At 48.6% G+C, this 27,535-nt stretch overlaps 1 protein-coding gene across 3 annotated transcripts in view; it reads left to right on the top strand.

The window, feature by feature from the left end:
- The window catches only part of CIT (citron rho-interacting serine/threonine kinase), a gene marked incomplete at both ends in the record, with an annotated part of 188,114 nt that overhangs the window by 70,916 nt on the left and 89,663 nt on the right, over nucleotides 1-27,535 (top strand). For all 3 annotated transcript variants that reach the window (XM_080717685.1, XM_080717686.1, XM_080717684.1), the window contains 4 exons: nucleotides 5,408-5,591; nucleotides 24,582-24,687; nucleotides 25,610-25,753; nucleotides 27,000-27,119. In XM_080717685.1, the coding sequence (XP_080573811.1) occupies nucleotides 5,408-5,591; nucleotides 24,582-24,687; nucleotides 25,610-25,753; nucleotides 27,000-27,119 (554 nt within the window). The remainder of the gene's footprint in view (nucleotides 1-5,407; nucleotides 5,592-24,581; nucleotides 24,688-25,609; nucleotides 25,754-26,999; nucleotides 27,120-27,535) is intronic.

Genomic DNA, 27,535 nt, shown 5'->3' with positions numbered 1-27,535 from the left:
TCTACCTCCAAACTATACCCCCAACCCTAGGTTTTAGTCTTTTCTTTATTTTTATTTTTATTTTTTTTTATTTTTGGTGGTACTGGGGTTCCTGTAAGCCCTTCTATTTCTGGGCTACACTCCCAGACCTATTTTATATTTGGAAACAGGGTCTCTTAAGCCAGCGAGGCTGGCTCCGAACCAGTGTGATCCTCCTGTCTCTACCTCCCAAACGCAGGGATCACAAGCGTGCGCCACCACGCCCGGTTGGTCTTTTCATTTTTGAAGTAGGGTCTCGCTGAGTTACGAAAGGCCTAAGTAGCTGAGGCTGTCTGCGAACCACGATCCTCAGGTCTTCGCCTCCCGAATATTGGGATTACAAGCATGTGCTACCACGCCCAGCTTTATTTACTTTTTTGATAAAAAATTTCTTCAGGACTAAATTGGGTGCTCTGAGGCACTCTTGGGTTCTCGAAGTGGCGCATTGTAAGGAGTAGTACATTAGTCTTAAGAAATTATCCCACACCTACGGTGCTTGTTATTCACTCATTCCTTTAACAAAATAGCTAATATTAAGCATAAATAAGAACAGGCAAAAATTAAATAAATAAATAAATAAATAAATAAATAAATAAGGACAGGCAGGTTTTGTACTAGAATTTAGGTCTATAGTAGTGAAGACGACAAAGTTGTTCCTTTCATGGGAATTGTGTTCTAAGGCAGAGAGTCGTCAATAGGCATTAGAACAAAATTAGGAATATTTTTTTTTTCTTCTGCAATGCTGGAAGTTGAACCCAGGGCCTTACACATGCTAGGCAAGCACTCCACCACTGAACCACAGCCTCAACCTTTCCTAACCTGAAACATGCGATCCTCCTGTCTCAACCTCCTGAGTAGCTGGGATTACAGGTGTGTGTGTGACCACACACCTGACTAATTAGAAAACTGGTTATGGTTTTTTTTTTTTTTTTTTTTTTTTTTTTCCCGGTGGTACTGTGGTTCCTGGAAGCCCTTCTACCTTCAGGCTACACTCTCAGATCTATTTTATATTTTTATTTGGAAACAGGGTCTCTTAAGCCAGCGCGGCTGGCTTCGAACCTGCGCGATCCTCCTGCCTCTGCCTCCCAAGAGTGGGGATTACAAGCGTGCGCCACCACGCCCAGCTGGTTATGTTTTCAATACCAGTGTTTGGTGTGATGGCGCAATAAAGGTGGGCATGGGGTACCCAGAGCTCAGTGCTGCCTGTTAGAAAGAAGACTCAAGAAGACAAATCCATTTAAGTTTTCTTTCATTGTTTTTTATTTTTTATATATACTTTGGAAGATGACACATTTCCCCCAAAAGCTTTTAATGAATGTCAGGATTAAAAAGAGGGAAAGACGGGGAGAATTTATAGAAGAAAAATTAGCCACAGTTCTTAAAATAGCTCTTTGTTTCTGAAAACCTTGTTCTGCCATCTATCTTGTAACTGAAGAAAAATCGAGAGGAAAAAAAAAAGCCTTAAAAAGTTACTTGTATAGCCTGCCACCGAGGAGCATGTGCCCCGATGTCACCTCAAGCGGGCTGATTTATTTAAAGGTATATGGGGAAAGGACTTGTTTCTGTGTTTCTTAGTGGCGTTTTACCAGTGAACAACAGAGCTCAATGTATGCCTTTGTATTTGTCATTAGAAAATGTACTGGGTGGGTGGCGGTGGGGGAGCTAATGATTTCATAATATGGTATCAGAAAATATTAACATTGATACTCATTAACATATTTTTCAGACAGAACAATCTCGACTTTCAAAGCCTCTTCATTTAATTCAAACATCAAGTGCCATCTTCGTGGCCTTTGTTATGCTAGGCGCTCTCCGTAGGACCCATGTTCGGGTCACTTAATTATTTATTTGCTCACGAAATATTTATTGTATACCTACTGTGTGCCTGACACTATGCTGTGTGCAGGGTGCCATGTGTCGCTTCATCAGCAGAGTGTATGATTTCAGTGACCTATCAGCACTTTTTTCTTTTTGTTTTTTCTTTTTTGTGGTCCTGGGTTCACCAGGACCTCAAAAGCTTGCCATCCCCAGCCCAGGGATGCTAAAGAAAAACAAAAACAGTTGTAAGGATCAAAAGCGGCATTTTTCATATGCCACAAGAAACAGAATTACTTCCCACCTTAGATAGATGCAGTCTCATACTTCCTAGGTTTGAGACTGGACCAGGTTTTATATCATTGTTTTTAAATGAGGCGCTGAGATTTTAACCTAGTTCTCCACTCTGTTTTCTTTCCTTCTGTTTCCCTATTAGATGTGTGCCGAGCCTTCCCATTCATTCTGTCTTTGTCTCCCAAGCTATCATGTTTTCCATCTCTTTGTCCCTGAGCATCACCCGGGAAACCGAGAAGGCAGGTTCTGAATCGGCAGGTATGGAGCAGGGCCTGAAACTCTAAGGGATGCTGGTATTGCCAGTCTACGGACCTCGCTCTGAGTATCACGGGCCCATGTGATTTCCTCAGATCTAACCACTCGTTCATTAAGTTTCTCTTCAGCGGTGTCTAACCTGCGATCTAACGCATCCAGTGAGCTTTAAACGCCCTGTGCGCCCCAGGTTGGGAAAGTGTTCCTATGAATCAGTCTCCCCTTGCCTCTGTCAGTGTTCTAGGGGACAGCATTCATGATAATTTCTTCAGTTGTTTTTCATGCATCATGCAGGATACTGTGACTGTAGATGCATACTTGAGATTATGGTTTCTTCCCAGCTGTCTTATTTCTTCCCCACTAAAGCACCCCAGACCAGGGTGAGCATCTTCTTCCACTTTTTGGAGAGTGTGGATTATTTCTAGCTCCTCCTCTTCTCTTTGGCTTGGTGCTAGGGCTCCCCCATCCCTCGTGTAAATGGGGCCCTAAGAAGCCCTTTTCAAAATTTCCTATCGTTCTTAACTGACCACCTGTCTAGAAGTTTATATTCCTCGCCTTTAATGTGTGCTGCGACTGACTCTCTCACCTGTTACCATCTGGAGTATTTCACTTCGACTTCTCCTTTCTGCTCACTTGAAAACTAGCTGTCCTTTCTAATTATGACCACATTAAGTTAGCTTTGAGCATGACGGAGTTTTAGAGATGAATCTTCTTCTATAGTACTGGAATTCAAAAATCATAATTATTTCACTGAGGGTGGCTGCTACCTTTCTATTAACCATACTCCTCACTCAGAAATGGAATTCTATTTTAGTCTCTTAAAGATAAATTAGTATATGGTGGAAGGGGTATTAAAACTCCTGCCAGGAACTAAACGATACGATGGGATTAACATAAACACTCACCTTGCTGTGCTTTGTGCAAGAAAGAATATTCAGTATAGAGTGTGCTGCATTGCACTAGCCTCTAAAAAGTGCAAGGTTTTCCACAAGCATGCAGCTTATCCGAGTAATAATAATAATAATAATAATAATAATAATAATAGCAAGTAACCTTTGTGGGGTACCAGCTGTGCGCTGAGAGCTCAGCCAAACATTCTCTGTAGACAATTTTACTTAAATTGTCTCCACGCACCCCTTTAAGGTAGTTATTCCTGTGTTGCAGCTGAGGCTTGGAGGGGTCAAGGGACTTTCCCCAGAGCCACACAGCTGGTGAATGGTAGAGCTGCAGTTGGACTCAGTCAGATTCTAGTGCCCATTTCCTTATTGTCATCGTCTGCAAGATCTCTCTCCATAAATCTCCCATCTTTATCCGAGTGTCCTTATTTTGGGACGGAAAACATCTTTTTGATCCTTATGTGTTGCGATTTCCATTAAAAATTTGGAGGGGGGGGGCTAAAAAAAAAGGCATTGGATAATTGAAATTAGATCGGGTCTGAGACTGTGTCGACGGGAGTACACATGAGATGTGAGCCGCAGCATTCAATCTTAATTTTTTTCCCATCAGCTAATTTTTGAAGTATTAAGCAAGTCGATTCTGACACTGACAGGGAAGGTTTCAATTCTCTCGAGAGCTTGGAGGTGTTAAATAATTTTCTGGTAGTGCACATTTTACATCTTCCATCCCCCCCCCCCCTCCGCCACCTCATCCCGGCGCACTTGAAGCTCTGAGAATGTTCTTTTGCACTTCTGGAGCGCCCAGACCTCTCGCTCCCCTCCTCTCCTCCACACCCCGTCACCACTCCGCTTACTTCTCAGTACTGCTGCAGATGTTGTCACTGGGGAGCTTTGGAAGCAGCAGAGGTGTTTTTTTTTTTTTTTTCTCCGTAAGCAGAAGACAACAAACAGACTGCTGCTCACATTTGGCTCCAAGCTTTGTCCAGGGAGCGAGGAGTTAAAAAGTCTGGGCTTGAAGGGCTGTGACAGCTGTCCTAGGGGGAGCTCTAGCGACCCGGGCGGGCTGACAGTGACTCATGCCGCTCTGTCGCTCAGATCGGCACTGGCCCCTGCCTCGCAGGCGGCCAGGTGGGGTTACAGCCCGAGCAGGCGCCGGTGTGGGGAGCCTGCAGCCTGCACTGCGGGGGATGTGATGCCTCGGCAGCCTCCCCAGCCGCCCACCACGGAAGCCCCAGCCTGCAGCCATGGTAACGCGTCTGGCCAGAGATGCCCCTGGGAGCCCCCCAGGATGGGCAGCCTCCTGCTGACTGATGGACAGGCATCCACCTCCCTGATCAAGAGAGCTTAGTAGGTCGGCAGGAAGCGGAGAGGATGTGATGCGCCCCTAGCCAGGAGTCATGCCGTAAAGAGGTAGGAGCTGTGCCGCAGATGTCCGTAGGTGCGTCCCACCAGCAGTGTGCGGGCGCTGTAAATCACCCGGAGGAACTTTACTTCATTATGCTGATTAAACTGCGGTGGATTCCATGGGCATGATTGCGCTGGGGAGGAGGGATGGGGAACTTAAAAAAAAAAAGTGGTTAATAAGATCTCTTAGCAGACTCGTCCAAATAGGGATGAACTGACCGCAGCGGCGTTTTAACTTGCTTGGCTCCCTCCGTGTTCTAGTTATTCCATTCTGTTTTTATGATTAGCACCCAACAGTCACAATTTGGATCCGTTTGGAAGAGAGACTAAGGAGGTTTAGGTCATCTGGCATCCTGACTCTAGCCAGCTCTGTAGGAGCCTTCTGGAAATATCAGGAAGGAGCGGCTTGCACCAGCGAGCTGTCCTGGTGCTCTTGTTGGACTGGCCCGAGTGACCTGTTTGAGTTGATCCTTCACTCTCCCCCCCATCGGCCAGACCAGGGAGGCAGGCTGTCTGAGGGTCGGTGGCCATGTTGGCAGGGAAGGGGTTAATCTCTTGTTGCTGTAGGAGCAGGCTGGGTCTGCCTGTGTGAGGAGCTGGATTGAAAGCAGGCGCTGCAGTGCTGTCGCCAACACTGAAGGAGTAAGACGCTTTTTCTCCGCAACAGTGTGGAATCCATCTGAATTTTTTTTTTTCTCTTCCACCTCTTCTTGTTTTTCTTTAACCAGCTCCTCCCCCCTTCGTTCCCGCCCTCAAGTCTGACGATGACACCTCCAATTTTGATGAACCAGAGAAGAATTCGTGGGTCTCCTCCTCTCCACGCCAGCTGAGCCCCTCAGGTTTCTCGGGAGAAGAACTGCCGTTTGTGGGGTTTTCGTACAGCAAGGCACTGGGGATTCTTGGTAGATCTGAGTAAGTGAAAATCTGACTTTTGGCAATCCGGAGCCAGCGGCGGCGGCGGCGGCGGTGGTGGGGGCAAGGTGGGGGAGTGCTGCGGAGGGAGGCTGCCGATCGGCTTGCGTTTGGAAAGCAGTCTACCTGTTTGGGCTTTGGGGGGGCTAGACCTGGAATAGCCTCATTTTGCTCTGCGTAAGGTACCTGTTCCTGTCTGTGGCGTGGCAGTCATCCATTTGGTACTTTGGGTTAGTTTTTCAGTCTTTGGTTCTTTGGTCCTCTTTCGTGGGGAGGAGAGAGAGAGAGAGATTTCTAGCAGTGCAGCTCCTCGGTCGCGGGGAAATCGGGCAGGAGTTCAGAGCTGGCCATCGCCTTATCTAGCTCTGCGTCTGTCTGTCGCCGGTGTGTGGATGGTTGCTATCTTGGCCACACTGACAGAATCCTAAATACTGTGTCTCATGAGCTAAAGGTTTCCTGATGGGTTTAACAGCTGCAAGTGGCTGAACCGGGGCTCTAACAGAGAGATGGTGCTCAGCTCCTCTGCAGGTCTGCCGCGAAGATCAGGGATCTGGCGACTGAGCCTCTCTGAGCTGGGAGAGCACTGGCGGCCAGAGGAAGCCCCGTTACTGTGAGCCACCAGGAGAGAGTGCAATGTAGCAGAGTCACCGATTCACAGAAACTGGGCTTCCCAGGAGGAAACACACACACACACACACACACACACACACACACACACACACACACACACCAGCCACCAAACCAACTGGGAGACTAGAAAATGGAAATACAAATATCACTGCCAACCTCTGGACCTAGCAGGTCTTTCTCCATTATTATAGAAGCTGTTGAAAAAGGCATTAGGACTGTACTTGGATCGGAGGGTCCTAGCTTCCAGGCTCCTAGAATTTCTGCAAAATGCAATAGCCTCTGGACATGGGCACTCGCTGCCATTCTGTTGTCAGAGGACCAAGTTCCCCGGGAAGGTCTTAGATGGCTCTGTTGTTCCCCAGACACCCGACTGCCTCTCTTGGAGGCTCTTGCGGGTAGTGGTGGGTAATTAGTTGTTGTCCACTTAGGAGAGGAACAGAATTTGATTTTCTCCTTGACAGCATTCATTCCCTATGTGTTGTGTTTGAAGCTTAGGTAGCGATTTAAAAGGATGTCGTATCAGTTCCTGGAGGGTGTCTCCCCATGGATGCTATTTTGACAGTAAGGTTCCTGAAAAGATTTCCGATACTGTGGGAATTGGGCATTTGAGATGAGGACGGGTTATGGATTGTGACCGAATTTGAGAGAGGTATTCATGTTGCAAGATGTTGAGGCCGTCTCTCTTCATTCCCTTGCCCAAGGTCTGGGTGGGAAATGCAGGTGGATTTGGGTAGCATCGGATACGCCTTTGTGGCTGAGCTGTCCTACCCCCTAAACCGATCTGCATGAGGGTAGGAGAGGCAGGAATCGAACTAGCTGTTGCACGTGCCGTCAGATAGATCGGGGACAGCCCGGAAGGGCTGGGAGGATTTTGCATTTGGCATCCAAGAGCACTTAGCTGTGGAGGCCTGCCGTCAAAGGCTGTGTGGTTAGTGGGCAGCGTAACCTTGACACTCAGCACACTGAAGGTCACAAACTGGACAGGAAGGAGGCGTGTGGGGACTTGTAGTTCTGGTCAGTAGCGGGCCGGCGGGGTCAGCGTGGACGCTTGCTTCCGACATTGATCAGTGATCTGCAAAACCAAGGAGAACACGGGAGGTATGTTCCAGGGGCAAAGAGAGGGTGATGTGGAGGATCCCGGCCTCGCAATTAATCTGAAGCCTGTGTGATTAGTCGCTTATTTTTCAGGAGGGCTCTAGATGCGTCTCTCTGCTTTTCACAGGAAGCTCAGTTGAGGGAGCTCTCTGACAGGGGCATCTCAGGATGAAGGCCCAGGCACTGGGTACATATTTCTGGATGTAGTTTACTCATGACCCTTTCCCCCAGAATATGTTTGTATTGCATACCGTATTTAGAGATGTGCTATTTCACCTTCGGTCGTTGGGAATCTCTTTCTAGAGCATCAGATGGGCGTCTCAGAATGTTTAATAAGCTTCTCATTGAAAGAAGAAATAAGTCCAGACAAACAAAACTGTTTGTTATTTGGAAGATGGGATTGGAGTATTTCTGTCTCTGGGGAACTTTACTGTCTCTCCCGTGCCAGTTTGGGGTTGGAATCAGATGGATTTTTTTTTAGCTTGCATCTCCAGTGTGATGCTGCCCTCAGACCTGGCTACCGTGCCAAAGGCTGCTCCGTGGGTGAAACCTGCAGCATCGTTCTAGAAATTCCCTTCACCTGTTGGATGAAGGGGTGACCCTGGGCACGTTGGACTCTGATTACTTAAGGAACCCAATAAAAGATGCAGTGATGAGATTGCCTAGCAGGCCCTGCAGCCTCATTGACATACAGTTGCAGAATTAATTTGCCAAGCGAGGGAGTCATTTTCTGGGGCGGTCACCCTTTCGCTGTCCGGTGACCTCGACATTCTTCCCGAGTTTCCCTCTCTCCCCCTCCCATCTCCAGCATATCACAGGTTTTTCTCTGCACACGCTGACGACCTATGCCGTTACTCACTCTTCACGCCGCTGAGGGAACGGCACAGATGCCGCGGTACCGTGCGGGGCGAATTGACCCTGGGTTTGTTACCAGCGAATCCCATGAGACATTCTGAGGCAGAGTGGAATGAATGAGGAATCTTCACGGAGACTCCTCCAGCCACGAGGATGATTCGAATCGTTGTGGTTGCTCCTCGCCTTTTAGAATCCTTGTTTTGCGGAGGACCCCCGGACTATTTTTAAACCAGCCAATTGAGTGCATCCTTATTTTAGATGTAGCAAGACTCTCCTCCATCTGAGCATTTCGGGGGAAGTCCTCGTCACCCGAGTTGCTGCGAGCAGGAGAACTTGTGGAGAACCAGGTTTGGTTGCCTTTGGGATGAGGGTGGTGAGTTAATTTTGGAGAGTATCTGTCTCGTGCCTCCTTTCATTTTTAACCAACACTAACTCAACCAAAACTCCTGCGTTTTCCCGGAGCCTCTGTTTGCTTGAGCTTCACAATAGTAGGTTGCAATAGAAGTCATTGTGTTAAAGGTTTAAAAGAAAAGGGGCCCCCGTGCCCTTGCCTCCCGTCGGCATGGGGTACGTTTCTTTCGGTTCTTCCTCTTAGACTGGGGCACTGCCTCATTTAAACGTGTACTGAACACAGTGCATCGCCGCAGTCCTTCTGGATTATTTCTGCAAGGTCAAAACCAGTCGGTGTGAGGTTTTGGTTTAGTTCTGCACATGCTGGCTTTCTGCTTTTGAAGAAGTTAGGACTCTTGGAGGAGCAGTGGGATCTTGGTGAGATAGACTTGTGGGCTCTTGGGGTTCTGGGCAGGCAGTTTTAGGAAGGGGGCTTTCTTCTCCTTTTGCCTCTAGGCTTCTACTCTTCTTTGGGGTGTATCTGAAATGTAGTGATGGAGCCAACCATCCAGACACGGTGGGGAACGCAGAGTGGCCACCACCGCTGCCTCCCCAGACTTCCAGAGGATTGGCTTCCAATCTGTTCCAGAGAGGTAACAGCGAAACTCTCCCTTTTTTGTACTGGGGATTGATTAAACCCAGGGGCATTTTCCTCTGAGCAACAGAGGAACCCCTTTTATTTTTTATTTTGAAACAGGCTCTCGCTAAGATGCCGAGGGTCTTGCTTAGTTGCTAAGGCTGGCCTCAAACCTGTGATCTTCCTTTCTCAGCCTCCTAAGTTCTGGGATTACAGGTGTGTGCCACTGAACCCACTACTGTGATCCTGTTTTATTGGGCTAGTAGGATGATTAAATGGAATCCATAAAGCACTTGCTCTATTACCTGGGACAGGAAAAGCCTCAGTAAGTGTTTGCTGTTATTATTTCTGGCATGACTATTACACTAGTCTTTATTCATGTCTATACATGCTAAGAGCTTATGTCCAGGACTCAGCAATGATTTGATGGTCTACAGTCTTCCCAGGTCCAAAACCCAGCTCTCCAGGCCATAGGAGCTTTATCCTGGAAGGCTTTAAAGCCTGACAAACCACAAAGCTAATTTGTGGCAGTTGCCAAATACCTGTTGGTACGCAATGGTCACTGGGAAGGAGTGGATTTGGGGGGCGTCGACAAGGTCCCTTCCCAGAATGGGCACCTCCCCATCATGTGGAGTACATCAAAGCAGATTGGTTGGAGCTTCCTGGAGAACACAAAGCAGAAACGTCTGCTGCAGAACAGTGTGGTCCAAATTGATGGTTCACCTGCTGTAGGCAAATCAGGAGAGTAGGGCAGGATCTAGCAGGGGCACTTGGTGGGTAATCCCAGTTCACGGTTTCTGCTAAACAACAGTGCTGCTCACTCCCTTCTGTACAGTGGGATCTTCCTCGGCAGAGCTGGGTCTTATTCTTCCTGGAGCACAGGACATGGTAGGCCCTCAGTAAATGTGTGGTCTGGCACTGAACTCACGGGCGGGCGCCAATGGCAGGTGAAATGCTTGAGTCGGCTCTCTATGAGACTGTAGCTTTGGGTCCATGGCAGGAAAGGCAGAGAGGCTCTCAGGTTGGCAGACGGATAACCACAGCCCATCTTAAAGTTCACTAGATCTGTCCCAGGCTCTGTTCCAAGCACCCGACACAGATGAACTCTTCTAAACTACACGGCAGCTGGGCGTGGTGGCGCACGCTTGCAATCCCAGCATTCAAGGGGCTAAGACTAGAGGGTGGCAGTTTGCGGACATCCTCAGCTACTTAGCGAGGTCTTTGGCAACTCAGTGAGACCCTGTTTCAAAAATAAAAAAAGAATAGGGCTGGGGGTGTAGCTCGGAGGCACAGTGCCCCTGGGTTCCATCCCTAGTACCAAAAAAAAAACCAAAAACAAAAAAAACAATGTACAACACCGCAGCCCCAGAGGAAGGTGCCGTGGCCATTCTCATGTTGCACGCGAGGAGACTGAAGCATGGAGGGCCTAATATGTGGCCGGAGGGGCTCAGCAGAGACTGGAGCCTGGCACTGTGGTTCCAGAGTCTCCTGGCCACCGTTCCGTGCTGCTGAGTATAAATGCCACAGGTGCAGGAATTGGGAAATCCATGTATGGCACCCAGGTTCAGTTCCTCCCAGAAGTGGAGGCCCTGGCGAGGAAGGAAGAGCCCTGGGATTGGGCAGGGTGTCGCTAGAGCTAGAGCCACCTGTGCTACCCCATGGGTTTCACTTGTACTCTCTGTGGGATCCTTAAGTAGGCCGAATGTGTGGTTCTGGGATTTCTTACTTAGAGGCTCTTAGCCGTGTGCATGTAGGCACACACATGCATATCTCCTATTTCCCTGAGTTCTTATTTGCTAGAGTCTAATCTCAGCGAGGACAGAAAACCATACTGATCTTATTTACTCCCCGCATCTTCAGGCTGACCCTCTGTAAGCTTCTCAGTAAGCATCTGACGTGCTGATCCGAATCATTTTTTAATGACTGCACTTCTCAGCTTCTTGACTCTGGGATCCGTGTCTCCTCAGCTCATGTTTTTTTTTTTTTTTTTACTTCCTGTTGCTTCTCATCTGTCCACTGATAGCTAGCTTATTTCAGTGGAAGAAGCCCTGAATTCTCCCATCAGTCCTGCTTCATCTTTATTAAAATACTTGGGAGTTGGAAGATCTTCCCTTAAAATCGGTTTTCTTCCATATCCAGCCAAAGGCCCTTTGACATTCTGCCTCTCCCCAGATCCCTATTACAGGGAGTCTCATCTGTAATTTGATTTTATAAATGGTCAGCGACAACGACAGTCCCCAAAGGCAGGCCCCCGACTGTATTTTCCAAAGAACTTAAAAAATTGTTACTGAGCCGGGCGTGGTGGTACATGCCTGTAGCCCCGGGACTTGGGAGGCCGAGACAGGAGGATTGTGGGTTTGATGGCAGCCTCAGCCACTTAGTGATGAGCCCCTCTGCAACGTAGTGAGACCCCGTTTCAAAATAAAAACAAGAGTGCTGGGTGTGTCCTCAAGGTAGTGTGCCCTTGGGTTCAACCTCCGGTACCACAAAAACAAAACAAGAACGGTAACCGGCTCCTGCTCGTGGTGACGGCCCTGGGTGCCTTGGGCTGTCAGGACTGGATGCTTCACGCCCGCTGCTGTGTGTCGTGTAGGGTTCTCTCCGCTCCTCGCTCGCCTGTTCAGTGTCTCCTTTCTCCTAGCGGAGCACATCCTGTTCTCCCGCTTGCCTTACTTGGTTCTCTATTTAGACTCTGCGTGCTGCCTCGCAGCCCTGGCAGGACCACTCTGCCGCCTTCTCACTTGCCTTAAAGATACCTTTAGGAAATCGAATCCAAACAGTCCTCTCCCCATCCCAACGACGATGCTCCAAACGATGTGTTAAATGCGGCGCTCGCTGGCCTACACATGCTAATTTGCACGGTTGCCTCGGCTCCCTTAAGAAGACAGCCCTTGGCTAAAGGGTGCTACGTGTTCCCAAGCTCTGCGCACTTGGCACCTCCTCCTTTGCAAACCTAAGCGAATCCTCCTCAGTTCTCTGCTTTCTGTGTCGGCCATGCCCTCACCGCCTTTGAAAAACTTCATGAAAGAATGGTCTGCACTCAGGGCCTCTTCTCCCCGACTGCTACTGAGATGACTGCTGGAGAAGCCACCAATTATGCTTTGTTTTGTGTGTGTTTGGGGGGCAGGTTATGGGGTATTCTACCTCCCAGGGGCTAATTTGATCTCCAACCTACACCCCCAGCCCTATTTTTTTTTTTAAACAAAAACAAGGTTTCTCTAGATTACATGAATTCGCACTATTGCAGAGGCTGTCCTCAAACTTTTGATCCTCCCAAGAACTAGGATTACAGGCGTGCGCTGCTACACCTGGCTCTAATTATCCACTTATGCTCAACCACCAAATCTAGTGGTTCCCACTGGCCATGAGATACTCCTGGTCGCCACATTTCTTTCTTCTGCAGTATGGAGACTCGTCTCCCCCGCCGCCATTCTTGTGTCATTGTGACTGCCATCTTTGTTTCAGGCCCTTGAAATGAGCACACCATCCCCTATAGTTCCACCATCAGCTCTCTTTCTAGTCCGTTCTTGGTGACCTTACTCTTTTCCTTAACCCCCACTTCCCTGTGAGCTTCTTCCTCCTTTTACTTAAGAAGCCCCCTCCACCCTTCTAGGCATGAAAATGGGATCATCCTGGGCTCCGTGCTGCCCTCGCCATCCTGTCAACTGCCCAGCCCTCCGAGTCGCACCTCGGATGACCCTCGCTGCACCCACTGCTCTGCGCCCATTGCTCTGTCCTCATGGTCACCCCAGTAGACTTTTGCTTGGACGGTTGCAGTAGCCTCCTGATGGGTTCCTCTGCCTCCAGTTTTCCTGGCCGCACTCCACTCTCCATCGAGGATGGAGCTCTTCCAAAGCATAGGTCGGGTGATGTAATTTGCCTGGGGAGACCTTCAGCAGCAACCCACTGTGTTCGGAACGAGCGGCCTCTCCTGAACTGCGTGCTCACGCGTGGCGCGCCAAGCCCCCGCCTTCTCGTCCCCTGTGTCTGGCCAAGGCTCGCCGAGGCCAGGACCATCCCTTACTTCTTTCACTTCAAACAGTGTTTTGCCCCCTGCAGGTCTAACATTTGGTGAATTGAATTAGCCTAATGTGGCCAGGGACAAGGCCAATTCCTTCTGCAGGGTGTATACAACTCGGAATGGAAGCTCTCATCTTCTGAGTCCTTCCCGTGTGCCCAGAGCTGTTTGTTCTGAGGGTGTCGCCTGTGTTATCCCAGTGCTCACACTTTCATCCTAGCGCTGAAAGGGAGCTGGCGTTGCCCATCGTACAGATGAGGACAGAGGCTCTGGGGGGTGAGATTATGTCCCCGAAGCCTTGCAGGTAGTGACAGATTTGAGACATGAGGTTTGTCCCCAGACCTCTGAACCATCTCTCCCGCCTCCCAGGTCCCTGGCTTTGCTAGATCACACAGAACCCACGTATTCTTTTTCTTTTTTTTTTTTTGTGGTACTGGGGTTCCTGGAAGCCCTTCTACCTCCAGGCTGCACTCCCAGATCTATATTTTATATTTTTATTTGGAAACAGGGTCTCTTAAGCCAGCGCGGCTGACTTTGAACCTGTGCGATCCTCCTGTCTCCGCCTCCCAAGCGTGGGGATTACAAGCGTGCGCCACCACGCCCGGCGCCCATGTACTCTTCTAAGAGCGGCTGTCCTGGGAGTTCACTGCATACCAGGCCCCATTCTAGGTGCTTAACAAGTATTCTCATTTCGTTCCAGGAACGCTCATCTTTTACAGATAAGAAGACTGGCGACCATGAGGTTTGGTTTAATTCTGTGGCTTACACCACTTGGACGTGGCAGAGGGTGGCCAGTTTTTTCAACTTTTAACTTTAGAGCTAAAACAAAAAAAAGCATCCTTTATTTTTTGGGGGGAACACAAACTGTAACACACCCATTATACAGCCAGGTCTTGTAATCAGATGGATGGGGGTTCACATCCGGGCACTCCCCTCGCTAGCTGTGCAGTTGAATGAGACACTTACCTTTCTTTGGCCTCAACTCTGTCCTCTAAGGGGCACAACAGGCTCTCTGCTGGGTTCCCGCAGAGAAGTGCGGAGCGCTCGGCGGCCGCGCGGGAGCCGGCAGGTGTCTATTTTGTGTCGGTGTGTTCTTTGGGTTATTTAGGGGTGAGCATGAGGTTGGGTGCTTCCGGCTCTCCTTTTCTCTCTGCTTCCACCTTAGACATCTTGCTGGTTTCTGCCCATTGAGAGAATCTGGCTCCATGTGGGGTGCCTGACAGATGTCCTAATATCTCCATCCAATTTTTTACTCTGAATGGAGCCCGTGACGTGTTGGTTAAACCTGCCTTCCCCATGAAACATTCTGAGGCTGGCAGGATCCGGCTCCGCTGGGAACTGTGCACTGTACCCAGCGGAGATGCCGCATGCCCCTACCTGCCCTTGGGCGGGTGGGTGTCCCCTGGGCGTGAGAGTGTGTGTCACTGTGGCGTTGCCGTCCCAGAACCAGTGTGGGTATCTCTGACGGAGGCCAGCAAGCATTCCTCCTGTCAACGTCCACACGCGGTGCTCCTCATTTTGATATCTTTGTCCCACTGTGACCTTTAAACTGCAGCTGCCAGGGACACAGAAGTGCTGGGACGCCATTCATTCATTTACGCATTCAAGATATTATTGTAGGCCCATGGCACCACTGCTGTGAGGAAGACCGCCAAGGTCCACGTGGGGCAGCAGGACACACGGTGCACACAGGACTGGTGGCAGAGCCAGGATGGGGACCGAGGTGGGGTGGTCGCTTCAGATACCCAGGGCACGGGTGCCCTGACCTGGATATTAAGCATTTGTTCAAGGAAGCTGAGTCACTTCCCAAGGGAAAACGGCCGAGCCACAGTGGTTAATCTGTGCTGAGCACTGGTGATCCTGGGTGCTGTTCCAGAAGCGGGGATGATAGCAGTAAGGATGAAAGATTGTTAAAATCCCTGTCTTCGTGGAGCTTATATTCTAGAGCAGCTGTACACGTGTGCATTATTTCATTCATTCATTGACTCAGCAAATATTTGTGACTACTGTGGGTCAAGCATTTTCTAGGGTGAGGCAACAGAGTCAGTAATTCCTGATCACGCACACACCGTGTTCTACCAAAATGACAATAAGGAGCTGGTGGTCAAAAATAAATGGGAAAAGCCAGGCATGGGGATGCACATCTGTAATCCTCGGAGATTCTTGGGAGGCCGGGACGGGAGGATTGCAGGTTGAGGCCAGCCTCAGCAACTTAGGTCCTGTTTCAAAATAAAAAATAAAAATGGCTGGGGGTGAAGCTTGGGAGTAGAATGCCTCAAGGTTCCATTTCTAGCCCCCCACCCACCACGAAGGCAAATGGGAGACAAAAGATAAATCCTGAGGACAGGACTAGCTTGTGGGTGCCCAGAGAACAGCAGGCCTGCTGGGGTAGCCGGAGCCTCAGGATCTGTGGGGAACCTGGTCGGGGTGACTGACTTTGGCAGAACCTGAACTTGGCTCTCATGGCAGCAACTGGGAAGACTTTGCAAGATTGCGAGTAGGATGTGGACTCTCTGGTCCTCATTTTACACAGAGTCCCTCTGACCAGTGTGGTGTTGAAGGATGAAGAGCAGAGGGACAGGAGTTGGGTAAGGAGGGGGTAAGTTGGGCCATTGTGCTCATCCAGGCAAGAAGGGGAGACGTGTCAATGAAACCAACCTGCAAAGCTCAGCAGAGGTGGGAACTTAATTAAACATCACATCTAGTGGCTACAGTCTTACTATTAATAGGTGTGTGTGTGTGTGTGTGTGTGTGTGTGTGTGTGTGTGTGTGAGACTGGGGATTAAAATTAAACTCAATGCCTATTCTCCTAGTTCCCTTTTTATTTTTTTGTGTTGAAACAGGGTCTGGCTAGATTGCTGAGAGGCTCACTAAATAGCTGAGGGTGGTCTTGAACCTGCAATCCTCAGCCTCCCAAATACTGGGATTAAAGGCACGTGCTATCATGCCTGGCTTAATAGCATGATTTTTGATAAATGATTCTTTAAGTTACATATATCAATCATTCTAGAGTAAATATTCTCATTCATCGGATCACTGCTGCTAGTGTGTGTCGGTGTGCAGTACGGTGGATAGACGTTTGTCTTTGTGTGTATCTGCAGACATGAGCATGCGTGTGCACGTGTGTATGCATGCACACGCACACGCTAGCTTCCAGAATACTTTAGGAGAGCAGTGCCTGTCATATTTCCTAGTGCTGCTGATAGTGAGCACCACTGTGCATTTTAAAATGGGTTTATAAAGTTGGTTCATAAATTTCAGAATGCACAGTCCTAAAAGCCAATGTATTTTCAGAAACAGCATGCGAATGGGTTTTTAGTTTTTGCGCCATTTTACCATCTTGCAGTTGCCTGTATTTTTAGTGCCATTGACCACAGTAAAGGTGAGGCCCTCGGCAGAGCTCATCCCGATGACGCGTTTTAGTGTGGAGCATCCGCTCCTGCGCTCTCAAGAATGTCTTTGACTTAGGATCTGTAATCGGCGCCAGGCTTCGCAGGCGTAGGGTCCTCTTCCTAAGGGAATAGATGGATGGCTTGATGCTTGCACAGGAGCTCAATCATTATGGTGGGGATTAGAGTGTACGCAACACATATATTTGCCAGTAGGATGGAAGGACAAATTGTATTTTCTTTTGCGGTGAAGTATTCTGTTAATAGCTTTATTCAGGGATTTTTTTTCAAGCTACGTGGATTATTTATAGGTACATCATTGAGAAAACTGCATCTGATTATTTTTACTTAAATACTGAGGTTACATGTAAAGCAGTTTTTGGGTCTTCTCTGCTACATTTCAGGACAACGTGTTCTCTCTGTCGCCGTGATAACCGCCAACCCCACCCCTCCCTCTGTGTCACGTTCTGTTGCCTCTCCTAATACTCTTTGGGCCTCTATAATTATAAAGCAGATGCGTAGATCAGGAAGAGAGGTTGATTTCAGAGTAAATTTTTCTAGAAAATAGAAGCGGGGAAAAAAAGGAAAACCCAAACTTGGCTGAGTGCTGAAGAGACAGCACTGCTGTGTGTGGGTGTGCGGCTGCATGCGCCCGCTGCTCAGAAGCGCCACTTCTCTCCATGGGGACAAGTGGCTGTGTGTGGAGATGTGGCCAGGAGGAGTAGGCAAGCAGTGTGTGGGCAGGCTGCATGTTCTTTTATTAGATCCCCATTGTACTGCACCTCATCCAGTCCGGAGCACGAACTGGGCTGAGCTTCTAATATCTAGCCTGTTTCCCTCTTAATTATCCCCCTGAGCCACCGAGCGATGGGGGGAAAGTTGCTTCTGGTTGTGGGCCGAGCTATTTTGGCGGGTGGCAGTGGACTGGCCTGGCTTAGGGATGTCCTTGGGTCCCCAGCTTGTCTCAGGCTCAGGCTTAGTGTTGCACGCTGCCATGGACAGAGGTCACCTTCTCCCACGTGACCCACTTTCCCTTTCCCCCGTGACCTTGCCCCTCTGAGCACCTGCAGCCCTTCTTTTAAGTCAGTCTGAGGTTATCCAGGCAGGAAATAGTGGCGTTGAGATTTGAACTCATGACTGGTACTTGTAGAACCCTCCACTCTGACCCCTCCGCCCTACTGCCCCACACCACACCTAAATCATCATTCTGTACTAGAAGAAGATAGAGGCTGTAGGGCCAGCTCTTTCTTAACTCTGGTGCAGTGGGGATAATGATACCCACATTGCAGGGTTGCTAAGGACCACATCTGTGAGCAACACACAGCAAGAGTTTGGTAGGTAGTACTGCCGATCGTGAGTAGGTAGTGGATTAATACCTTTCCTGGCTCATCACTTCCTCAAGGCTAGGAATTGTGGCCTCCTTTACCTTGTAGCCTCCAGAGCAGAGTTCCTCAGCTCAGCACCTGGATGCTTTCGCTGGATGATTGTGGGGGGCTGTCCTGTGTGTGGTGTAGGGTACTGAGCGGCATCGCTGGTCTCTACTGACTAGGTGTTAATAATAACGTTCCCACCTCCAGTCGTAAAACCCACAAAGCGTTTCTGGATACTTCCAAATGTCCTCTGGAAGACAAAATTGCCATGGCTGACAGCCACTGGATTATGGACTCTGCTTGTGAGGTCACAGGGCCTTCATATTTGTAGTCTCCATTTTTTACATATCTCCACCCATGCACACGCTCTCACACATGAATAGAAGGCGAGCACAAACTCTTTGTTGAAGTTTGAGAGTTTTGAGGACAAAGAATAGTTCTTGGAAGAGGGTTTAAGGAGGGTTGTTCTGGCTATATATAGAATGTCCCCTGAAGAGCTCATGTATTAATATTCAGAGTTGATGGGATTAAATGATGAAGGTTATAATGTCATAGTGGGCAAATCTGTTGTAATAGATTTACTAGGTGGTCACCTAGGCAGGTGGGTGTGGCTGGAGAAGGTGGATCCCTGGGGGTGTGGCCGTAGGGACCGTGCTTGTGTCTCTGAATCCCCTCCTCGCTCCCTCTTTTTGTGTCTGGCCTCCATGATGTGAGAACAGACCCTTGCTCTCTCCTTCTCTCTCCCTCGGACCCTGCTTCCCTCCACCATGCCCTGAGCTCTGCAGACCCCAGCCTCACATGAACTGAACCCCCAAATCTCCAAACAACTTGAGCAAATATATCATCCTTTCTCTAAGTTGTGTGGTCGGGCTTTTGGATTATGGCACTGAGAATGTTGCTTGAGACACAGGTAGACTGTCTCATCTCAGGGTCAATGGCACTTCATAATTAGATGCATTCCTGAGGTCTTACACCACATTGCCTGTAAGTCTTCAAAGTCTGACCTGCTGCATGAGACTGTAAGCGCTTCCTTAAAGCAACAACAGGATCAGCCTTTCAGGAATACTGTGCTTGATGAAGCCATCACTTTAGGAAGATTTTAGACCAGCAGGTTGCTGCTTGAAGAACAGAACTCTGGTCGTAGTTTGGTGGCTCTGAGGCCAGCATCAGATGAAACTTCTCAAGGTATGACTTACACTGTGGTTAATTGTAGACTAATGCATTTATCAGCAATAATTTGCTGTTGCTTTGAAAGTCAGAAGGATGGCTAATGAAATGACGAAAGTGAATTATGATCATTTTCAGAATGGGTGTTGGTAGCATGAGGATCTATTTCCTTAAGGACTACATACTGAGAGCTTGTTGTTGGTATAGGCATTCATTGACTCAAGTGTCTATATGAAAATAAATAGAATATAAATATCTCAAGTTGGACCATACCTATCTTTAGTACATTTTTTTTTTTTTTTTGCAGGTCTGAGGATGGAACCCAGGGGCATTCGACCTTCAGGCTACACCCCCTGCCCTATTTTTTATTCTTTATTTTGAAATCGGGTCTCACTGAGTTGCAGAGGGCCTCACTAAGTAGCTGAGGCTATCCGCGAACCACGATCCTCCTGTCTCAGCCTCCCGAATGCTGGGATTACAAGTGTGCGCCACCACGCCCGGCTTTCTTTAGTACATTTCTTTTCTAGAAATTCATAGATGGCATATTTTAGTAGGCTTAGAATAGTCACTTAATCATCATCTCATATCTTTTCCCTGTCTTGACATTCATAGCCCTCATGATTCCCACTCAGAGAGTGTCCACAGGGGCAATACCAGATACCCTAGTCAAAATGCTACATGGAACCAGGTCTTGGGAATAGTCATACTGAGTTTTGAATAGATTTTAAATCACGAGCACAGCTGGGCATGGTGGCGCACGCTTGTCATCCCAACATTGGGAGGCTGAGACAGGAGAATCCAGGTTCGCGACCAGCCTCAGCTACTTAGTGAGGCCCTCCGCAACTTAGTGAGACCCTGTTGCAAAAAAAAAAAAAAGAATAAAAATAGGGCTAGGATTGTAGTTTGGAGGTAGAATGCCCCTGGGTTCCATCCTTAGTACTGCAAAAAAAAAAAAATAATAATAATAATTAATAATTACCAGGCGTGGTGGCACATGCTTATAATCCCTGCGCTTGAGAAGCGGAGACAGGAGGGTCACGCAGGTTTGCAGCCAGCCTTGCTGGCTTAAGAGACCCTGTTTCCAAATAAAAAATATTTTAAAAAATGGGTCTGGAAGTGTAGCCTGGAGGTAGAAGGGTTTCCAGGAACCCCAATACCACCAATATATATATATATATATATATTATTTTTTTTTTTTTAATAGAAATAAATAAATCACGGGCACTTCTAACTAGGAAACACATATCACTGAATCCAGTCACTAAGTAACTATGGTTTTCAGTTCTGGTTGTCTTTTAGAACCACTCAGGACCTTAATAAAAATGGCGCTACTGTGGCCACACTCCGGTCTGCCTGTCCAGTTTACTTGGTCTGCTGATTAGAAGCTGCCCAGGTGATGCTCACATGCAGCTGGGCCGAGGACCGGGGAGGCTGCCGAACGCTGCCCTGCCCCTTGCCCTCCACCCTGCGGCCTCACCCTCCAACCCCAGTGTTGTTTATGCAGTGGCGGCTGCAAGCTGGGTTTAGTCACAGCCTTTTTACCAGAGCTTTTTTTAGATGTGATTTTTATTTATTCTAAAAAAAAAATGATTTCTTTAGCATGGTTATTTTGAAGAGCTCTTAATTGCTGTACTTAGAACTTCTAAATAGTGAACATTTGTCAAACATCAAAATAGCGGAATGAGAGAGTGGGACCTGGGGTTCTGAGGAGGCTGTCGCCTCATCTCCACAGTGCTGGCTGTACATTTCCTCAGTTCCGGGGCCCCATTAATGAGTGGCCTGGATGCTTGCTTGCTCGCTCCTTCCTTCCTTCCTTCCTTCCTTCCTTCCTTCCTTCCTTCCTTCCTTCCTTCCTTCCTCTTTCTTTTGAATAAACAATCTGTTTGTACTCACAGCAGCACACTGTAAACATTGAACACTGCTGGAGCCTATTCTCCATGTGTCAAGAAGTTTTGCAAGCAGCATCCCACCCCGCCATCACAAACCCATGTTATCATCTCCTAAAAAGGTGCCAGTGTTTGTGCTTAGGCAGAGAGAGAGAGAGAGGGAGAGAGAGAGAGAGAGAGAGGGGGGGGGGGGAGAGGGAGAGAGAGAGAGAGGGAGAGAGAGAGCGCCAGCGCCAGCGAGCTGTGGTCCATGTTATATCACCTGCAATGCATGTCATGTGTGTGACTCGGTAACACATGTTTGACCCTTGACTTCTGGGGGACCAGGGATCATCCCCCCTTTTTGAGTGGTTTGGGTCTTATTCTCTAGCCCACCCACCAAGGTGCAATCAGGAATAAAAGAAATGGCTAAGGAAACTCAAGGCCATGCCAAAAGTGTGTGTGTGTGTGTGTGTGTGTGTGTGTGTGTGTGTGTGTGTGTGTGTGCTGGCTAGAAAGTAGGCTGGTGAGGGGTGTTGAAATTTCTAGCCCAACATGAGATTGAAAAAAAGCTGTATTTCTGGATTTTGATTCCTGTTGCCCATTCCTATGAATAATCACCATTTTCAAATGTGAGTAATAAAGATCACAGAGCACATTCAGCCCCCTTTGTGTTACCATTTCAGGCAGCTGTTTCAGGTCTATGAAGCATGTGCTATTTACAAGTTGCATGGGTTGTAAAAATAAGAAAACAATAAGAGTAATGGTTGACATTTATTAAACCCTCGCAAGGTACAAGGGACCGTGGGAAGGGCCATGCGCTATCACATTTAATGGTCACAAAATCTCTTTGAAGTACATTGGGAATTCTCTCCAGATTAGATACGAGGAAACTGAGACTCAGAGAAACCACTTAGCTCCTGAGTGGCGGGGTCAGCTTATTTTTGTTTGTTTTGTTTTGCTTTTTTTTTGCGGTACTGGGATGGAACCCAGGGGTGTTCTACCTCCAAGCTACACCCCCAGCCCTAGTTTTTAATTCTTTATTTTGAAACAGGGTCTCATTGAGTTGCAAAGGGCCTCACTAAATAGCTGAGGCTGGCCACGAACCACGACCCTCCTGTCTTGGCCTCCTGATGCTGGGATTACAAGCGTGGCCACCATGCCTGGCTCAAGGTCAGGTTTTGAACAGAGGAGCACGACTCTGTGTTGACTCCCTTGGCTGATGTCTGGTGTGAGTGTGGAGGGCTGTCATTGGGCTGGGAACTGTAGGAGAGAGGCGTTTGCATTGCTGCAGGGAACTGGCCTTCTTTAGGTAGGGAAGTAGTTTGGGGCAGAAGAAAGCAGAACTTGCACTTGATAGTAAGACCCAAATGGTCAGGTCATTGATAACAGCCTCTGAATTTCATTACCAAGGCAACGGAGATGGAACTGTGGCAGAGAGATGGAGTCCGCCACATCCCTCCATGTGTAAGAAGCGTTGCAAGCTATGGCCCTGACGCTGCCTTTCACTGATTCCAGGGTTATACCCACCACTGAGGGGGCTGCCCTGAATGTCGTACCTCTGCTATTATTATTTCATTTTTATTATTACTATCTGTGCAACTGCGCAAATAGTGTGTCTCCACTTGCAGCTAAACACTTCTGTGGCCGAGCGTGGTGGCGCACGCTTGTAATCCCCGCGCTTGGGAGGTGGAGACGGGAGGATCACACAGGTTCGAAGCCAGTCTCGCTGGTTTAAGAGACGCTGTTTCCAAATAAAAATATAAAATAGGTCTGAGAGTATAGCCCAGAGGTAGAAGGGTTTTCAGGAACCCCAGTACCACCAAAAAAACCAAAAACAAAACCCCAACACTTCTGTGGATGAGACATTGTGTTACATACACGTGTGTGGGTTAGTATGTCCTTCCTGTGGGGAGCATCCTTGTAGTTCGTTCCCCAGAGGGCCTGTCACATTACTTTTGTGCTGTTTTCCTGTGAGTCAGATGAGGTACATCAAGCCAATCTCTCTCCCAGCTTCCTGTTGAGACCAACAGAACCCATTTATCAACTGTCAGGTTACTTAACCTCCCTGGGCCTCAATTTCCTCAGCTATAGAAGATAATATATCTACCTCATAGGGTTGTTGTGGGGAGAAGAGTTAAAACACGTCTAGCATTCAAACAGAACCAGATCTGTAGCCAGGGCTCAGTAAAGTGTATGCATTTCCTGTTGTCGCTGCAACAAACCATTACAAACTTAGCAGTTTAAAATAGTATAAATGTGTATTACCTTACAGTTGTGGGGAGTTAGACGTCACAGACGGGTTTTACTGGGCTAAAATCAGCCTCGATGAGGCTGTGCTCCCACTAGAGGCTCTAGGGGAGAATCCAGCTTCTAGAGGCTGCCTGCCTTCCTTGGCTTGCAGCCCCTTCCTCCAGCCTTCGGTAGAGCATCTTCAGATCTCTGACTCTGACCCCGGCTTCCATTGTCACGTCTCCTCCCCTCCTGTGCTTCTGTCTTCCAGGAAACTTTCAATAACTTTAAACCCATCCCAGTAATCCAGGAGAATCCCCCACCTTGATCCTTAACACGATCACGTCTGAAAACCCCCTTCACCATGTGTGCCCACATTTTCATGGGTTCTCGGGATTAGGGCATAGACATATTTGGGGAAGGGAACACGGGCATTATTTGGCCCACCATCAAATGCATGAGCTATTTTTAAGAATAAAACTAAAAACTAAAAAAAAAAAAAAAGAATAAAACTGCCCAACTTGTTAGGTTGGAACTGATGGGGCTAAACGATATTTTTGTGTGTGTGGTACTGGGGATTGAACCCAGGGGCATTCTACCTCTGAGCTACACCCCCAGCCCTGTTTTTTATTTTTGATACAGGGTATCACTAAGTTGTGGAGGACCTCACTAAGTAGCCGAGGCTGGCCATGAATCTGTGGTCCTCCTGTCTCAGCCTCCCAAGTACTGGGATTCCAAGTGCACCACCACGCCCGGCTCTAAACAATATTTTTTACCAGCATAGTAAACATTCATTGCGTACTTGCCATGTTATCTTCATCCTATCTCAGGGTCTTTGCACCCACCATCTCCTTCCCCTTGGAGCCTGTTTCCTTTCAGAGCTTCATGTAACCAGCACCGTCTTATCCTTTAGGTCTCAGGCCAAACACCATCTTCTCTGAGAAGCCCTCATGGATCATCCTTGCTTAAAACAGGCCCCTACCCCCATTTGCGACCTTCATGAAGTCATCCTCATCTTTGCTCTTTCTGTTTATGACTCTGCCCGTCTCTGTAGAATGTCAGCTTCAGGAAGGCAGCGGCCTCGAGTGTCTGGGTCCTGCCATGGTTACCGGAGCAGACTGGGTGGGGAGCGCGTATCTGTTGAGTGAAGCTGCGTCAGGTGGAGCTTCCAATGTTCACGCCTCCCTGTGCATAGATCCTGTATCTTCAGTCCATCTTACAGATGTACAAACCGAGGCTCATAGAGGCTGAATCCTTGCCTTGGGTGGCAGGGTCCTCCTTCCCGCCCCCCTGGCTCCCTCGTCATCAGAAGCCGCTTGAGCCAGACTGGTGGCTACAGTCCGCCGGCGGCTGCTCAGGCTCCCCGCTGCCCACCTTGACGCTGTCCTGTTTCTCTACCCAGGTCTGTTGTGTCGGGTCTGGACTCGCCTGCCAAGACTAGCTCCATGGAAAAGAAACTTCTCATCAAAAGCAAAGAGCTGCAAGACTCTCAGGACAAGTGTCACAAGGTATTTATCTCCGCAGCCGGCCTCCCTCCTTGCTCCAGGACCCTCCGGTCAGTGTGTGTCAAGCGAGCCGCCCGGGCCGCCGCTGGCCCTGAGTCACCTGCTCCGTAGAGAGCGAGGCCCCCTGCCTGGCTGAAGCCGCTCCTCCAGCAGCGCAGAGGGAGATGAATTCGGGCCTTGACGTTGCCGTCAGTCAGTCCTTTAAACCTTAACCAGAGGAGGCCCTGGATTTAAAGCGGCCTGTGTCTCAGCACGACCCGGCCCGATGTCTGCTGCTTCCGGCAGGTGGTGCAGGTCCTCACCTGTGGCTGAGATGCAGCCCGTCTGCTCTGAGTGATGCGAAGTCTCTCTTCCTAGTCTTTTAAAACTCCTGCCTGTGTTACTGCGGCCTCTGTATTGATTATGCTCAACGTCTCTTAACACTCCTGTTCCTGCCCAGAGGCACCTCTCTCTGGAGACTAATAAAGCCACTGCTTGCCTGGGACTCCTAGAGTGCAGACGAATAAGCACCCTCCTTGCCCTGTCCTGGATTGGTCCTCTAGCTCTTTGCAAGGAGATGGGGGGGGATCAAGATGGATTTGGGATAAAATTAAAGTGACGTCTGCAAAAAAACAAAACAAAAAAAAACCCAAAAAAGCAAACAGGTGAAAAAAAAAAAAAGATGCTGTGGCCTCCTTGCTAACTGGGTTAGAGAAGTGACCAAGTGAGAAGCGGGACTTGGATGAGAGGAGTGACTTAGCATTTGGTGACTGTCCTTGCGAAGAACTGTGTGCTCCCAGGCGAAGAAACCATGGTATTTCCATCCCATCCTTTGGCGAATTAGCCGTAGCCCAGACCACCAGGTGGTGTCGGAGGCTGCCTGAGATGATTGCTCCTTAAGGAACCTCCTCGGGGCCCTTTTAACCTGTCCATGTGTTTATTTCAGATGGAGCAGGAAATGACCCGGTTACATCGGAGAGTGTCAGAGGTGGAGGCTGTGCTTAGTCAGAAGGAGGTGGAGCTGAAGGCCTCTGAGACTCAGAGATCCCTCCTGGAGCAGGACCTTGCCACCTACATCACAGAATGCAGTGTGAGCCTCCCCAAGCCCCTTCCCTGGGAGGCGGCGCTCCCTGTTGTGTGTGTCTCATCTGTTCCATGGCGGCTCCATGAGGCACGCGACGGCCAGTGGCTTAGAGTAGACACAGGCAGCGCACAACGGCGAGAGCCGGGGCCTTGCAGCGCAGAGCGCAGGCGCGAGGTCCAAGGCGTGTGCTTGGGCTCGGTTCTGGCAGAAAGTCTGGACAGGTGGTTGGTCGCTTGGAGCCTGGTGATGGGATCAGCCACGATTGCCGAGAGTGGCAAGGCTCCTCACAGCTCCCGTCCCCACCTCTCTGGTCTGCACCAGGCCCAACACAGTACAGTCTGCCTTGGGAACCAAATATGTACAAGAAAACACATTTTGGACCTGCCTGAAACCAATTTTCCATTCCCTAGGACCAGTGTAGTAAGAAGAAACCCCAGCCTGTAGGACCCAGACCCTCTGTCATTATTTCTCATGCGCCTTTTATTTTTCCTTTCCTTCACAAGAGTAGACTGTCTTCTCCATTGTCTTGTTAAAATTTTCATTCAGGTGCTTTTTAATGTGTCCAATTAAACAGTCTTAAGAAGTTGAATCACACTTTTTTTTTTCCTTCACAAGGGAAAGGAAATCTATAGAACGTGGCTGATTAAGAATAACTGCTATGTTTCCATTCCAGACTTGGCCGCCTTTCAGTGGTGGGGGAAGTTATTCAGCTGTGTATTTCAGATAGATATTTTAGTGCCATTGAAGCACTGAGGAACCTCATGGATGATAGAGGTCCAGGAAAAATTATCCAGAAGGTGGAGATAGTTCAGTGGTCTCTGAGATGCCAACCGGGCAGAGGATGAAATAATTGCTACTTTGCAGGAGGCACGTGTACGTGAAGGTCCTTGAATAACTGATATTACAAAAAAGACTAGCTAGCCACGCAGATGGTGACTGTAACGGCTTAGGGATCTTATCAGTCTTTAATTCTGTACATACAAGTTAAGTACCTGTACCTGTGAGAATAAGTAGATGGCGGCAGGAGACGGGATTGATGGAGTTTTAGTCTGGATTCATTCATAAGGTTATTGTTTCTTGAACCAAGGGGTTTTGCAGGAGGAAAACTGGAACCACCTGGCAGTTGTCAACCTCGGTCCGTCACCTGAAACCCTCCTGGAGTCTGCGAAGCAGCTTGCCGATCTCTTAATGAATCTTTTCAACCATAGCAGGATCCAGGGGGCATGCCTATTAAAATTTTTGCTTTCTGCAGAGCTTAAAGCGAAGTTTGGAGCAAGCACGTATGGAGGTGTCCCAGGAGGATGACAAAGCACTGCAGCTTCTCCATGACATCAGAGAGCAGAGCCGGAAGCTCCAGGAAATCAAAGAACAGGTAGGACTCGCGCCAGGGCAGAGCGGCCACTCAGCTGCGTGGACCTTTAATGTCGGTGGTGTCTGAGAGACAGAGTGGGTGGCGGGAGAGAAAGGGTGGGGCAGAAGGGTAACCAGAAAGATATGTAGGTCACCTGGAAACTTTAGCATTCCCGTGATTTATGTAAGTCATACAGTGTGTGCTTATTCCAGTTCCTTCTGAAGTCTGCATCTCAGAATATCTACTCTTTTTTTTGTGGTACTGGGGATTGAACCCAGAGGCACTCTACATTCAAGGCTTACCCCCAGCCTGATTTTTTTTTTGTCTCTCATTTGGAAACAGGTTCTCACTAAGTTGCAGAGGGCCTTGCTAAGTTGCCAAGACTGGCTTCAAATCTGCAATCCTCCTGTCTCAGCCTCCTAAGTACTAGGACTAAA

This window comes from Muscardinus avellanarius (genome assembly GCF_963383645.1).
Source record: "Muscardinus avellanarius genome assembly, chromosome: 21".
Classification (NCBI taxonomy): Eukaryota; Metazoa; Chordata; class Mammalia; order Rodentia; family Gliridae; genus Muscardinus; species Muscardinus avellanarius.
Note: the sequence above shows the minus strand (reverse complement) of the source record. Positions and strands in the feature narration are given on the sequence as shown.